The sequence below is a fragment of the Cebus imitator genome, unplaced genomic scaffold, assembly GCF_001604975.1.
Source record: "Cebus imitator isolate Cc_AM_T3 unplaced genomic scaffold, Cebus_imitator-1.0 Scaffold43, whole genome shotgun sequence".
NCBI classification, from domain to species: Eukaryota; Metazoa; Chordata; class Mammalia; order Primates; family Cebidae; genus Cebus; species Cebus imitator.
This window is the reverse complement of record NW_016107358.1, coordinates 4,917,418-4,933,351: the sequence shown is the minus strand read 5'-3', so window position 1 is coordinate 4,933,351 and position 15,934 is coordinate 4,917,418. Positions and strand designations below refer to the sequence as shown.

Below are 15,934 nucleotides of genomic sequence, written 5' to 3'. Positions count from 1 at the left end.
ATTTTTAGTAGAGACAGGGTTTCACCATGTTGACCAGGATGGTCTCGATCTCTTGACCTCGTGATCCACCCGCCTCGGCCTCCCAAAGTGCTGGGATTACAGGCTTGAGCCACCACACCCGGCCCTATTAATCCATTTCTATTTCAGTTTCACTAAATGTTTGTATTCTGCTTATATTCAAAGCAAGCTAGGTTGGCCTATTGTCTTCACAGTTTTCAAATCCTTTCATAAACATTAAGTTGTCTGATCTCTATAAGTACTAGAGATATTGATCTAGTAAAGCAATAAAATGGGGCCCGGCGTAGTAGCTCGCAGGCGGATCACCTGAGGTTGGGAGTTCGAGACCAGCCTGATCAACATGGAGAAATCCCATCTCTACTAAAAATACAAAATTAGCTGGGTGTGGTGACACGTGCCTGTAATCTCAGCTACTTGGGAGGCTGAGGCAGGAGAATTGCTTGAACCCGGAAAGGCGGAGGTTGCCGTGAGCCAAGATCACACCATTGCACTCCAGCCTGGGCAAAAGGAGCGAAACTCCATCTCAAATAATAATAATAATGATAAAATAAAATAAAAATAAAGAAAAGTGTTGCCTTGATTCAATAGCCACTCATTCTGTAGAGAGTGATGAAGAACTGCAAGGATTTGAGAGCAGATCAGACTCGGGTTCCAGTCCTGTCCCTCCACTGACCGCCTCAGCCTTTGTGAACTGATCTGCAGTAGAAGCAGAGCTCGTGGAAGATTAATGAGAACTAAGTCATTGTGAGGGAAGAGAAATGTCAGCACTGATCCGAAGGCCCCCCGGACAGCCCAGCCCTTGGTTTTCATGTTTGAGCTGAGATGATGTGTTATTAGCCACAGTCCTTGTGCTGTCTTCTTGTTTGTGACCATAAAGGTTATCCTGGGGCATAGAGAGGTGGGACTGATACAGAATGACCACATAACGACAGTTTTCAGTCTGTTGAGTCAACTAGAGTGGACAGAGCAGAAATAATGCCCTGGTTGAAAGTTAATAGCTTAGCCTGCCAAATTATTTGCCGGAAAAAAATGCCTATTCTGTTGCCGCAGATACCAAGCAAAACAAACCTACTGCTCGGGCCAGTCGCTCAGAAGGCATCGCATGCTAATCTCAAGTCTGTTCATCTAAACCACTGTAAGTAAGTCAGGACAAATGATGTACGTGGTTTTGGGGTTTGGTTTTATTTATGTATTTATTCATTTATTTTTGGATACTGCTGTTTTGAACTATAAATCATGCTGCCACTCCCCTATCTGTAATCTGCTTTGGCTAAACCATGATGAAACATTTCTGGAGTTTGTTTTGCATTGGCGCTTATCAGAGCTCCTTACTGTAGGATCAGGGCTTGAGGCAAAGAGAAGGGAAAAAAACCACCAAACCTGCAATGAAAGCCCTTTGCCTCCCTTTTCCACCTCCAACTTTCCCCTCCTGTCTCCACAAGACCTGCTAAGGACACATTTTACAGAAAAGGGTGTGGTTCTAGTAAGAATGAAGAGACTTGAAGGCATCAAAATGGTTTCTTGGATTGTTCCGTCATATAGCCACATTTCTTGTGTGTCTGTGTGTGTGTGTGTGTGTGTGTGTGTGTGTGTGTGTGTGTGTGTGTGTTTATAAGTATGTGTGTGTCTATATATATATACGTGTGTGTGTCTATATATAGTGGATATATACCATATATAGACACACACGTATATATAGTATATTATATATACGTACTATATATATAGTATAATATATATGTAGTACATACTATATACTACACATAGACACACACATATATATGTGTGTTTGTAAATATATTTTTATATATAAATATGTATATATAAATATATAAACGTATATTTATATACTTGTATGTATATAGAAATATGTGTATATATGTTATATGTATATATGTATATGTCATATATAGTATGTATTTACAAATATATATTTTAAAATAGTTTATATTTCATCTATATTTTAAAATATGTATGTAATATGTATTTTAAATATGCATACATAAAATATACATTATCTCTTAATGTACATATATAAAAATATATTTACATATGAAATATTTTTAAATGCATACATATGTATATATGTGTGTATATAAATCTTTTTATATTAAAAAATATACATATATTTTTCCCCATGGGGTAAAGGGGAGGCAGTGATAGGCAAGGAAAGAGTGGAATTTAACCTCCGGGAATAAATCAAACCATTTGAAAGCCTTAAGGTAAATGCTTTTCTTTTCCATTACTAAGAACAGAAATAAAAATATCAGTTCATTAGCAGGATCGGAAGTCTTGGATGCTTTTCAGAAGAGAAACGACAACAACAATCATAGCTAATGCTTATGGAATATGTACCAGGTGCCCGGATTTCTGCCAGACCCCCAAAAGTTATCTCATTTAGTCTTCTTGACAACCATTTGAAATAAGAACCACCGTTCTTTATCTCTTCACAGTGGGAGGACCTGGTTGTGTAAAGAGGTTAAGTAACTTTACCCTGGTACTGTGAGCAACTGGGATTTAGCCAAACGGACTGGCTTCAGCACCTGGAGCAGGGAGCTGTCGAATTAAGGCTCTGGTTTCTATCCAGCTGAATGATGCTGGGGAGAATATTTTTTAAGGCCCCGATTTGCTTACCTGTAAACATAAAGGGGTTGTGATGGGTGATCTCAAAGATCCCCACCAACTCTCTGGCAGCTCATCAAATTAATATCCAAATCAATATCCATCGCATCCAGGGCACTGTTGCTGTTCATGCCTGCAGTTCACTGTAGGAAGGTAAGGGGTGGAGTGGAACAGAGAGGAGGTAGGGAAATGGCTGCATTCTGCCCCCAATGTTTTCCTAACAGGAGCAGCTGTTCCAATTGCCACAAGCCCGGGCAGGTAGGATTGCTAGGTGACTGCGGGAGTGAGACAGGAGCAGGGCCCACTCTTAACACGCCTCACGTGGCTGCCACAGTTGATCTTTTAGTTGAACCAGTTACTTTCTCCCTTGGAAGTGTCCTTACCGTCCACATCAATCCCCAATGCACTTCACAGTGGCTGCGAGATGTCTTGCAGCCGTGCTAGCAGGTGACCTCTGAGAACCCTCTGTAATGTGACCAGACCTGCTCTTCCTGGTTCCCATGAATTATACTGACTGATAGATACTTCCAGGAATTTTGCAGCAGCCCTGATGCTTTTTGTCTTTCTTCAGAAAAGGAAGTTGGAGAGGGGGTTGGGTTGAAAGGAGAATGAGAATCCTTTAAGTTCTTTGAAACGACCTCAGATCTGAGGTTGTCAGGCTTTTAAAGAGAGCCAGTAGGTTAGTCACTCCGCCTATTATAGATAATACTGTATCAACAGCTCCATTATCTGAAGCTCTCTTTGTGAAATGGGAACCAGCTTTTGCTCCCTGGGAACACTAACGATCACATTTTTCTCCAGCATGCAAACTTAGGTGTGTTTGCTTCATTATATGATAGCAACACCGACTCTTTCATATGAAATGTCACTCCTAGGTTCCATCTGCCCTCATGTCATGCCTCTGCTCCCAAGAATACAATTCATGATTCCCTCTTCCCATAGTCAGTGTGTGTGTGTGTGTGCGTGTCTGTGTGTGCGTGTGTGTGTGTGTGTAATATATTCTGACACATCATTAGAATCCAAGTTAATCTACCTCACAAATACTTTTCTGTCACTGATAATTTTCTACTTAGACATGTTACAAATGTATCTTTTTAAATCATATTTTTTAAAAAACAGAGTCTTGCTCTGTTGCCCAGGCTGGAGTGCAGTGGCGCGATCTCGGTTCACCCCAACCTCCGCCTCCTGGGTTCAAGCGATTCTCTTGCCTCGGCCTCCCAAGTAGCTGGGATTACAGGCATGTGTCACCACGCCTGGCTAATTTTTGTATTTTTAGTAGAGTTGGAGTTCCACCATCTTGGCCAGGCTGGGCTTGAACTCCTGATCTCATGATCTGCTCACCTCAGCCTCCCAAAGTGCTGAGATTGATTACAGGTGGGAGCCACTGCTCCCAGCCTTTAAATAATTTTTTGAAGAGTCAGGGTCTCACTGTTGCACAGGCTGGAGTGCAGTGCTGCGATCATAGCTCACTATAGCCTTGACCACCTCGGCTCAAGCAATCCTCCCACCTCGACCTCCTGAGTAGCTGGGACTGCACGTGCGAGCCACCATGCCTGGCACACATGCATTTTTCATTATCCATGTCTGTATGTTCGCAGAGGTAGAGATAACACTAAAATGAAAAGAGGTGGCAGAGAACAGGAAGAGAAATAAGCCAGAGGAGCCAGAATCCTTAAATGCTGTGGCTTCCAAGGACTGCCAGCAGGTTGTGGGGCTAGCCAGAAAAAATAGAGCCTCTGATTCTAGAAGGCTTGGAGAAAGTGTGAGAAGAGAAGGGAGATCAGATCGGAATAGATTGATGGAAGGAGGGCGGTGAGGGGGAAGCAAGAGAAACTCAGCTTGAGTGAAAAGGACCCGTCATTCCTTTCCAGAACGTAATTTGCCAAGATCCACCACTTGTATTTCATATGTAAATGAAGAGGCTTCCCGGAGGCTGGGCTGAGCTGGGCTGGGCTGAGCTGAGTCTCTGCAAACAGCAGGGATTCAGCCCTGGGGAACTGCAGACCTAAGTGCGAGAGGAAAGCACCGCATCTCCAGGCACATCCCACAAAAAGGATGGACGAGACACCGTAGAGGAGGATACAGGAGGATTAAAGCATTCGGGAAAAGCAAGCCAGCCCTCTGGAGAAGCTGTCGAAATTCAAGACTAGCAAGAGAAGTAAATTCAACCTCTCACACCGATCATTTCTCATTCCCTGAAAAGAAGATTCCTTCCCCAGGGAAGTGAAGATAATGAACTTTTGGAGATACTGCTTTCTTGCTTGTACTCTGCTCAGTGTGGTCATTTTTGTGAGATTTTACAATAGCCATTTGAGCCCGCCAAAAACTTACGAGAAGCTGAACAGTTCCAGTGAAAGGTATTTCAGGAAAAATGCCTGTAATCACGCGTTAGAGGAAAAGCCCATCTTTTTGTGGGAAAACATATTACCATCACCTTTGCGAAACATCCCTTGCAAGGATTACCTGACCGAGAATCACTACATCACAAGTCCCCTGTCGGAAGAAGAGGTTGCATTCCCTTTGGCCTATGTCATGGTCATCCATAAGGACTTTGATACCTTTGAAAGGCTCTTTAGGGCTATCTATATGCCCCAGAATGTCTACTGTGTTCACGTGGATGAGAAAGCCCCAGCTGAGTTCAAGGAATCTGTGAGGCAGTTACTGAGTTGCTTCCAAAATGCTTTCATTGCTTCAAAGACAGAGTCTGTGGTTTATGCAGGAATTTCCAGGCTCCAGGCTGACCTGAACTGTCTGAAAGATCTTTTCAACTCTGAGGCTCCCTGGAAGTACGTCATCAACACCTGTGGACAAGACTTCCCCCTGAAAACCAACCGGGAGATAGTTCAGCATCTGAAAGGATTTAAAGGGAAAAATATCACCCCCGGGGTGCTACCCCCTGATCATGCAATTAAGCGAACTAAATATGTCCATCAAGAGCATATAGGTAAAGGTGGCTCGTTTTTGAAAAAGACTAGTATTTTGAAAACCTCACCTCCACATCATCTGACTATCTACTTTGGCACTGCCTATGTGGCGCTTACTAGAGAGTTTGTCGACTTCATTCTCCATGACAAAAGGGCCATTGATCTACTACAATGGTCAAAAGATACCTACAGTCCTGATGAGCATTTCTGGGTGACACTCAATAGGATTTCCGGTAGGTACTAATTTCCATTCTCATTTCTTCTCATTGATGGATTGAGTTTGCTAACATTCTGCTCTCCCTAGAGAATTGACTCATGTGAAATTATTATGAAATAAATTTAAATACTTAGACAACCATTAATTTGGTTGCTTGTAGCGACAGTGTATTGTTGACTCTGTTGTCTTATAAGTATGCGTGATGTAGTCATCTAAGAAATACTGGGTTGCAATTGTCCCAGCGAAACTAACTTTGATTATGTAGTTGCTGAATTTTAACTGTGTTTTGAATTAATATTTTTCATAGTCCTTGACAAACACAGCTGTAACATAACAAAATTGACTTTTAACATAAGCATTCTAGAACTTATGAGTTGAAATAGCTGGTGTTTCTCTCAGACAAATGTTAGACATCGTTCCCCCTTGATGTAGTCCCACTGCTCAAAGTTCATGGAGCTGTTACAGGGGTGCTGGTTTTAGAATCTTGGAAGCTGCTTTGGATGTTCACACGTCATCATTCTGGCTGAAATATCTCTGGTTTAAGATCGGAACAAGTAGCCAGGTCTCAGCTCTTCTCAGTTCTACAAATCTAGCCTGATATTTTACCTGGAGGGAGCGAGTAACAATGAGTTGAAACACACGGAGAGAGAATTTAGCTAAAGATGATCCAACGAGAATTCTCAATTTTTAAGTCATAGGTTTTTATTGGAAATTCCAGCGTGCAGCCTCTTGTTTTTATATACTGTGAAGTCTTCGGTTGTTTATGATGATTTGGGAAGGCGTCCAAGGTATGCCAGGCAGCTGAGGCAGAAAATAGCATCAGGCTCCCTCTTTGGTTCAGGACTGGGTTTCTTTTCTAAACTCTGTTTCCCATAGGTGGTCTGTGACCTGCGTTACATTTTTCCCGTGTGTCTCCACGTGCTTGTTTTCAACAGCGACCCAGCATGGTTGTGGGTGTCCGTCCTGTGTGAGGGTGGCCCTATGCCTGCCATTCTTGAAATAACTCCTGGCTCTTCTGTCTAGTGTCCTTATCCTTCACACACTTTCGAGTGCTGCTTGAAGCCACCTGATACCTGAAAGTAGACTTCATGTGGAAAGGTCCCCAGTAACACAGCATTCCTAAGAGCTAAACTAGAGTGGTGGTCACAAAAATCTACTTAGAGAGGGATAGAAAGAGGATGGGCAAGGTGGCTGGAGACAAGAAAATTATGCTGTCCCATGAGCACTTTATTTCCAGAGCTGCTGAACTGTCAGGTCACAAAGACTTGTAGGAGGGGGAGTGAACCAACGTTTATCCTAGTGGTGCAAGTGTTAAACCTTTATTTACAATCACCTATTTTAAACACATGTAAACATTGCATGCATGGCATTTAATCTTATTTTTGTTGGTATAGTTGGCGCCAGATATGTGGTAGCCTCATGTACAGATGAAGAACATGAGGCTTAGAGAGACTGAAGCAGTATTGTGTTGACATTGTTCACATAGCTTTTCTTGGCAAAGCCGGTATCTGACTCTGCATTTGTGTAGACTGAAGTTTCGACACAAACTTCTCTTGCACCAGGAAGAGAAAGAATGGCTATTTCTTTTTACCTGTATATCTAAAGCAAATTTCCTGCAGAATCTCAGAATAGGGAAAGGATGAAGGTGTTCGGAAAAAATGAGAAGGGTCGTGGAAGGAAGTTTCACCTGATGACTTAGAGCTGGAGATGAGGTTAGCAGGGATAAGGAGTGTGTGTGGGATGTATGTGGTGTGTGTGTGTGTGTGTGTGTGTGTGTGTGTGGTGTCCCAATGTTTGTGTGGGATGTGGCGTGTGTGTGTGTGGTGTTTTTGTAGTATGTATGTGGTGTGTGTGTATGTGTGTGGGTGTGTGTGTGGTATGTGTGGTATATGTGCGTGGTGTGCATATGGTGTGTGTATGTGTGTGGTGTGTGTGTAGTATATGTGTCTGGTGTGTGTGGTGTGTGTATGTGTGTGTTTGTAGTGTGTGTGGTGTGTGTGTATGGTGTGTTTGTAGTGTGTTGGGTATATGTGGTGTCGTTTTATGGTGTGTGTGTGTGTGTCTGTGTGTGTGTACACAGCAAGTATGTGAGGCTTGTCAGGGTCGCTGTGCTCATGAGAGTCAGCAGGTATCCTTTCTCTAAGGGACCACTATCCCTCACAGGCTTCTGTGCTGTGTGCTGGGTGCATCTGGAGCAGGCTTTGTTCTGGGCCAGTGGCAATGGGAAGTGGCCCTTGGTTGATGTTCTCAGAGAAGCTGGGGAGTGAGAAGGAATCAGGCAGATATGAATGGTTGAGTATTAAGTGTTAGTGACTTTTTCTTAAGAGTGTATTGGGCTAATTTTCCCTCACCTCAACCACTTGCAAAAAACAATTTTCCTGAATATGTCAATTTTTTTTTTTTTGGCCTGGCTCTGTGGCTCACACCTATAATCCCAGCACTTTGGGAGGCTGGGGTGGGTGGATCACCTTAGGTCAGTAGTTTCAGACCAGCCTGGCCAACATGGCGAAACCCTGTATCTATGAAAAATACAAAAATTAGCTGGACATGGTGATGTGCGCCTGTAGTCCAGCTACTTGGGAGGCTGAGGCAGGAGAATCACTTGAACCCACGAGGTGGAAGTTGCAGTGAGCCAAGATCGAACCATTGCACTCCAGCCTAGGTGACAGAGCAAGACTCCATCTCAAAAAAAAAAATAAAAAATTAAAACTTTTTAAAGTTAGCGTTTAAAAAGCAATAGGAAATATATTTTAAAGGTCTCAAATTTTTAAAGTTTTCCTTCTATTAGCTACCATTGTTAATACTTCCTTGTACATCCTTCCAGAGGTACTTTATTATGTTTATAGACAAGAAAACTAATTGAACATGTAGAGACATTACATATGGACTTTGAGTTCACTAGAGTTATACTCAGAAAAGGAAAAAGGGTCCTTATTTTAGGTGCCATATTGTCTGAGAAACAAAATACAGCAAGATGTGTTCTTTATTTAAATAGATCAAATGTAGATATTTAAGGAGCTCTTTCTTCATTATGTTGAAGCATTTTTAAAGCTAGATATGAAGAAGTTTCTGGAATGAAGTTATCAGGGACATTTGCCCCACAGCATCCAACCGCAATGAATGTGCAGAATTCTCACCGGTAGAACACCTGCTGTTCCCTCAGGCTTTATGATAGCTTCTCCTTACTTTTTTTTCTTTTTTGAGACAGAGTCTCGCTCTGTCCTCCAGGCTGGAGTGCAATGGCGCAATCTCAGCTCATTGCAACCTCCACTTCCCACATTCAAGGAATTCTCCTGCCTCACCCTCCCAAGTAGCTGGGATTACAAGCAGATGCCACCACACCTGGCTAATTTTTGTATTTTTAGTAGAGATGGGGTTTCACCAAGTTGGCCAGGCCGGTCATGAACTCCTGACCTCGTGATTTGCCCACCTAGGCCTCCCAAAGTGCTGGGATTACAAGCGTGAGTCACCACGCCTGCCCTGGCTTCTCCTGATTTTAAGGGACCTTTAAGGCTTGGCCAGACAAGGTGGCTCACACCCATAATTCCAGTACTTTAGGAGGCTGAGGCAGGAGGACTGCTTGTGGCCAGGAGTTCGAGTCCAGCCTGGCCAACATACTGAGATCCTCGTCCCTACAAAAAATTTAAAAATAGCTGGGTGTAGTGGTGCATGCCTACGGTCCCACCTACTCAGGAGGCTGGGGAAGGAGGATTGCTCGAGCCTGAAAAGTCAAGGCTGCAGTGAGTGTGACTGCACCACACCACTGCACTCCAGACTGGGTGACAGAGTGGGAATCTGTCTCAAAAAAAAAAAAAAAGGCCAGGCTTAAGCTCTTCATGTGACATGACTTCCAAGACCTGGCTCCCCACCCCCTCTGTCTCTACCCTCATTTCTTTTTATTTGATGCCTCATACTTTATGTACCAACAACTACTTGGTCCCACACATATCAGCAATTTTCATCTATTTTTTAATGGCTTTTTATGACATCCTCTCATAAAGAATGCCCTTCCTACCATCTCTGTCTAACTCTTCATCTTTCTGGCCCACCTTGGAGGTCATTTCCTCTGGAAGTCTTGTCTGATCACTGCCCTCCCAGATGTGTTTCAACTCTAGGTTCTCCTTGACCTAATGCCACTGCTGCCAGCATTGAATTGTGGTCACCTATTAGCTGTCTAGCTCTTCTCCCGAACCTCCTCAGTATTTTAGCTCCTTAAGCGTAAGAAAAGTGACATCTGTCTTTATGTTCGCCACCACGACTCCTATGCTGCATGAATCACTATGCACCTGCTTGATCTGACAATATGCAGGGTGCTGGATGGGTACGGAAGGATCTGGGGAGGAGCAGGAATATGCCGGAGAATTCTGAGAAGATGTGTGGAACAAAAGTGTACCCTGTACCTAGGATGAGGGATAATTCTTGGTAGTAAGGATTAGAGAAACAGTAGGTACAAGTCCACAATGGCCAGGCCAACCAATGATATCAGTAAATATGAGAGAGTCCCGAGAGAATTAGCAAGCTCCATTTTACTCCAGATAAAATGTTAATGGGATAGAGCCCTTCCTTAGAAAATCTGGCTCCCACACAGCCAACCTGGGTCCATGATGCAGTCGGATTCTGATGCCAAGAGAAAGCTGTGGCAGGCAGTGCATGGGGACGCCCCCACCTAGTTTCTGCCTCACTTGCACCTAGTGTGAGTTTCCTCCACCCCTGCCACCCACTCCCACCTCCTGCTGGTGCCACTCCTCCTGCTAGTACCGGGCTACTCACATTCATGCACTGAGCGTCTTCTGACTTAATTTGATCTAGACTTCTCCTGAATTGCTGGCTTAGGGAAAAAACCAATAGGCGAGGTTTAAGAAAGAAACTCAAAACATCTCTCCAGCTCTCAACAACTGTAAACACTGAGCTATTTAGAAGGCATGTGTTCTCTGCAGAAAGGTTACCAAGGCCTTAAATCTGGGTGTGGCTGGATCAGCCCCAGTCTTTTTCAAAGTATGTATTGTGTTCTCTGTGCATCGACTTTGAATTCAGTTTCTGGGGCCACAAAGGATGCATTTACTCATGCTGATTGAATTGGTGACTGAGAGTTATAAACATTGAATGACAGGGTAGAATCATGTCTTAGCAAACAGTCACCAGGACACTCGAGTCTATGATAATATCTTTGGGGGCTGGAGGAAAACCCACACTGGCATTTGTCTTTTCAATATGGAGATAAACTCTGGCTGAAGGAGAAATTCCACAAAACAGATACTTCCATAGGTTCATATCCACTGAACAAGAGTTTTAAAATAATATTTTTAGATAGCCAGATAATATTAAGTATGCATAAGGAATTTGAACATGATTTTCAAAATATTGTATTAGTGATGTGGGCCCGTTTGGCTTATTTAACCTCTTCAGTAAAGGGCTCTAGGTTCTTTTCAGGTCAGTAATTCAGGTAGGATCACAGGGGAAGATTTTAATTTAAAGTATATCCCTGCTCTTGAGTACCTAGACTGATGAGTCTATGTCATAGGATGCTGAGCTCTTGGTAGAGAAACCTTAGACAGGTTATAAAGTATTGACACGATAAGCTATGCTGACGCTATAGCCATTTATAGAATCATTTGTGATGTTTCCAGCCACTGGCTCCACTGTACTGTTTGGGAAGGATCATTTCCTTCACTGGGGAATCTGTATCCTAAAATTTCTGTCCCCTACCCCTAAAAAGGAAATAATTGGGAAACGCTACTTTTAATTACCTCTTAATTCCTAATATCTAGAACAATAAGAAAAATTGGATTAAAGTACATATTAGTGTAAAGTATATTTAAAGTGAAAATTCAATTAGGTATAAGTACAATCGTGACTGGTAAACATCCACTAAGCTGAAGTTAGCATGAATTTAATTCTGGCACAAAGGATTATTAACATCCTTTCCACTGCTTCAATACTGGCAAGATCATTTTTCCAGCTCATTCAACTCTCTGTTGTTCCTTAAATTCTGGCGCAAAGAATTATTAACATCCTTTCCACTGCTTCGGTACTGGCAAGTTCATTTTTCCAACTCATTCAACTTTCTGTCATTCCTAACCAATTGTATAAGATAATTTTTTCTAGAAACAGCAGTTGTTTTTGTTTTCGTTTTGTTTTGCTTTGAGATAGGGGCTCCCTCTGTCACCCAGGCTGGAGTGCAATGGCACTAATTCAACTCACTGCAGCCTCAACCTTCTGGGCTCAAGCGATCCTCCTGCCTCAGGCTGCCAAGTAACAAGGACTACAGGCATGCACTACTATACCTGGCTCATTTTAAAATTTTTTTGGAGGCTGGGCGAAGTGGCTCACTCCTGTAATCCCAGCACTTTGGGAGGCCAAGGCGGGCGGATCACGAGGTCAAGAGATCGAGACCATCCTGGCCAACACAGTGAAACCCCCATCTCTACTAAAAATACAAAAAATTAGCCGGGCATGGTAGCACACTCCTGTAGTCCCAGCTACTTGGGAGGCTGAGGCAGGAGAATTGCTTGAACCCGGGAGGCGGAGGTGCAGTGAGCTGAGATCGCACCACTGCACTCCAGACTGGTGACAGAGTGAGACTCTGTCTCAAAAGAAAAAAAAATTGTAGAGATGGGATCTCAATATGTTGCCAACTCTGGAGCTAAATTGATTCTCCCCTCAGCCTCCCACAAGTGCTGAGATTACAGGTGTGAACCATCGCACCTAGACACTTGTCTTTGTTTTAAACAAAGTATTGCATTTCAATGGCTCTTAAAAACAATAAAATATTCGGTGTATATCAAAGCTATATATAATTAAATAGGTATATGTCAATGTACATAGTACATATACATATGTCAATATATGTATATGTCAGTATACATAGTACATAATATATATATATGTCAATGTACATAGTACAATGTAATAGTACATATACCTATGTCAATATATATGTAACATCTAAATTGTCTCTCGAAAATACATATGTCTATCCTACTTCTCTTTACACAATACAAAAACATCTCCTTCCATCCTTCCTTGGTTGAGTCCATATGATATTGGGAAAACGACTTTGGAGACAGACAAACATAGTATAAGTCCGTCTTCCCCATATTTGCTAACTGGTGACACTGGTGTTAATTTATGCTGAGCCTTAGTTTACTCATCTGTGATGATGGCGATAATAGTGCTTAGCTCCTAGAGAAGCTGTGAGTATTAAATAGGCTAGTTCATATAGTACAGGGGTTCCTAGACTTGACCAGGCCTCAGAATCTTCTGCAGGTCGTGTTAAAGCACAGATTTTTGAGCCCTACCCTGAAGTTTCTGATTCATCAGGTCTGGAGCAGTCCCAGAATCTGTATTTCTAACAATTTCCTGGGTTATACTGAGGTTTCTCATCTGGGGGCTACACGTATAGATTTGCAGCAAATGCCGATTCTGTTCATTTCCAACCACCAGTAAAAATAAAGACAAGTTGATATAAGCAAAAGCTTTATGGTGTTGATCACGTATGGCAGATTTCATGAAAGTGGTATGCAAATGACTGATGTTTGGGAAATACTCATCTTGGGGAACTATGATGGGCCTTGGAGTGAGACAATCCCAATGATGAATTTTAGCTTTATCTCCATTCATTTCATGACCTTGTGTACCCTAAACCTAAAACTCTTCACTTTGTAGTCATGATAATGATGGCTACTTAGTAAGGCTGTTCTGAGAATTAAATTTTTTAAATGGGGTAAAATGACAGGTTGAGTATTTATCCACTTGTTAATATGAACATACATTAAGAAAAACCTAAATGTGGCCTAGTATTCCTGTACTACCAAGAGCCTCAAGGTGTTGAATAAAAGCAGTTTAAATCTCACTAGAGAAGGATGTCCATGCCATGACTCACCAACCGTATAAAAACATACAGATATACCCAAAGATGGATAGGAGGAAATGTGGGAAACTTTAAGCAAACTGACATGTTTAGATGGAGATCTGTTTTTGTGTTTGTTTGTTTGCTTGTTTGTTTTTGAGACAGGGTCTCTGGTCTGTTCCCCAGGCTGGAGTGCAGTGGTACCATCACAGCTTACTGCAGCCTCAACTTCCCAGACTCAAGCGATCCTCCCACCTCAGCCTCCCTAGTAGCTGGAACTATAATCATGCCTCCCCATGCCCCACTAATTTTAAATTTTTTGTACAGATGGGGTTTCACTATGTTGCCCAGACTAGGATATCTGTTCTTGATCATTTTGTTTTCCATTAATGTTATTGTTATAAGTTTTATGACCACCAAAAAGCTTCACTTACCCCTTTCATAACACTGTGAAGTATGTATTTCCCATTAGAAGGGTGTTTCCTTGAAAACATGGAGGATGTCAATAGTATTTGTTTTTGAGATCAATCACATCACAGGAAAGGAGCAGGAACTGGGTTGAATTGGTTGCTTTATTTTCTTAAGCTGTACCATGTTCCAGAAGGGACTTAAGATGTCTGTTTAGAACATAATACAATTTCTTGGAAATCAACAAAGCCAAGACTTGAAAAAAATGAAAGCCTTTTCGCAATTATTCTATACAGGTTTTGGCTGGCCTTGCACAGGAGTAATTTTTTTTTTTTTTTTTTTGAGTCGGAGTCTCGCTCTTGTTACCCAGGCTGGAGTGCAATGGCGCGATATCGGCTCACCGCAACCTCCGCCTCCTGGGTTCAGGCAATTCTCCTGCCTCAGCCTCCTGAGTAGCTGGGATTACAGGCACGTGCCACCATGCCCAGCTAATTTTTTGTAGTTTTAGTAGAGACGGGGTTTCACCGTGTTGACCAGGATGGTCTCGATCTCTTGACCTCGTGATCCACCCGCCTCGGCCTCCCAAAGTGCTGGGATTACAGGCTTGAGCCACCGCGCCCGGCCAGGAGTAATTTTTAAACTCTAATAGGAAAACATAAACACACACAACAGTGCAGAGAATAGTACTGTAATCCTCATGCACTCATCAGCTGCTTTCAACAACCATCAACTTGTTATGCAAACTCAAAGCAAAAAAACGGCATTTATGACAAATCTTAGGGTTGACTCTATAATTCTCTGAAATGAGTAGCTTCCTCTTTTCAAAGAAAATGCAAAATTCTGATATTCCAGACCGACGCTTTCTCCTCATCCCATAATAACAGTTCACTGAAAAGTGAAAATATTTTCATCCAACTTCAACTTTTAGGATATACTACCTGAACCACACTGAGTTTTCTTTTTCTTTGTTTTTCAGCTACAAAGCTGAATCTACAAGCACAAGCTCTTAGACATTCAAAGTAAGAGGCAGAATGCGGCTTGTTAAGATTTCCATTCTCTTGGCCTTCCTTTTCCTGGAGGAAAAATGGAAAGGAGTAGGAAATTGGTTAGTGGGGCACGCTGTTTCCTGTGTACCCTCTAGCCACTAAGGGTCCCTTGTTTTCATCTCTTCTCCAGACTGAATATTCCACTTCCTCTATTAAAGAAATAAAAAGAGACAAGGAGTCCAAAGTATGTGTGAATATAGAATTGATAAGAAGATATTTTGCCTTCAGCCAAATCTGAATGTATTTTCCATTACTGCGTATTCTCACAGAGCCTTCTTTATGACAGTCAATATTCTGGGAATTTTTCACATCTGTGATTTAATTTGGATGCCCAGTTATTAAGCCTTGTTACTTTGCATGGGGACTTTGACCTTGCAGGGTGATGTGGATGAGAGAATACAAACTTTGGAATAGGACAGATCTTTTGAATCCTGGTCTCGTCATTTAACAGCTTGTCAATCACTGAACAAGTTGTTTAACCAAACTGAGCCTCAGTTAATTTTGGTTTTAGGACATTAAAGAAAGTTTTCAAGGTGTTTGAGAATTTATTAGAAAGCAGAAATTGCCTTTTTTTTAGACACGGCCTTACTCTATCGCCCAGGCAGTGGCATGATCTCGGCTCACTGCAACCTCTGCCTCCTGGGCTCAAGCAATTCTCGTCCCTCAGCCTTCCAAGGAGCTGGGACTACAGGTGTGCACTACCACGCCTGGCTAATTTTTTGTGTTTTTAGTAGAGACAGGGTTTTGCCATGTTGCCCAGGCTGGTTTCGAACTCCTGAGCTCAGGCAATCCTATTGCCTCAGCCTCCCAAAGTGCTGGGATTATAGGTGTGATCCACCACACCTGGCCA

General features: G+C 42.4%; 4 protein-coding genes across 4 annotated transcripts in view; 3 read left to right on the top strand and 1 right to left on the bottom strand.

Moving 5' to 3' along the window:
- The window catches only part of LOC108302949 (N-acetyllactosaminide beta-1,6-N-acetylglucosaminyl-transferase-like), a 24,269-nt gene extending 19,632 nt beyond the window's left edge, over positions 1-4,637 (top strand). The window contains exon 2 of the mRNA XM_017526699.2: positions 4,512-4,637. Within this exon, the coding sequence (XP_017382188.1) occupies positions 4,512-4,582 (71 nt within the window). The 3' untranslated portion in view covers positions 4,583-4,637. The remainder of the gene's footprint in view (positions 1-4,511) is intronic.
- Positions 1-15,934, bottom strand: part of CUNH6orf52 (chromosome unknown C6orf52 homolog) — a 365,015-nt gene that overhangs the window by 251,725 nt on the left and 97,356 nt on the right. The gene's annotated exons all lie outside the window — the stretch shown is intronic.
- The window catches only part of LOC108302947 (N-acetyllactosaminide beta-1,6-N-acetylglucosaminyl-transferase), an 86,310-nt gene that overhangs the window by 41,270 nt on the left and 29,106 nt on the right, over positions 1-15,934 (top strand). Inside the window, exon 2 of the mRNA XM_017526696.2 lies at positions 1,069-1,153. Coding sequence (XP_017382185.1) covers positions 1,069-1,127 — 59 coding nt within the window. The 3' untranslated portion in view covers positions 1,128-1,153. The remainder of the gene's footprint in view (positions 1-1,068; positions 1,154-15,934) is intronic.
- Positions 4,628-15,934, top strand: part of LOC108302945 (N-acetyllactosaminide beta-1,6-N-acetylglucosaminyl-transferase-like) — a 40,817-nt gene continuing 29,510 nt past the window's right edge. The window contains exon 1 of the mRNA XM_017526690.2: positions 4,628-5,797. Coding sequence (XP_017382179.1) covers positions 4,873-5,797 — 925 coding nt within the window. The 5' untranslated portion in view covers positions 4,628-4,872. The remainder of the gene's footprint in view (positions 5,798-15,934) is intronic.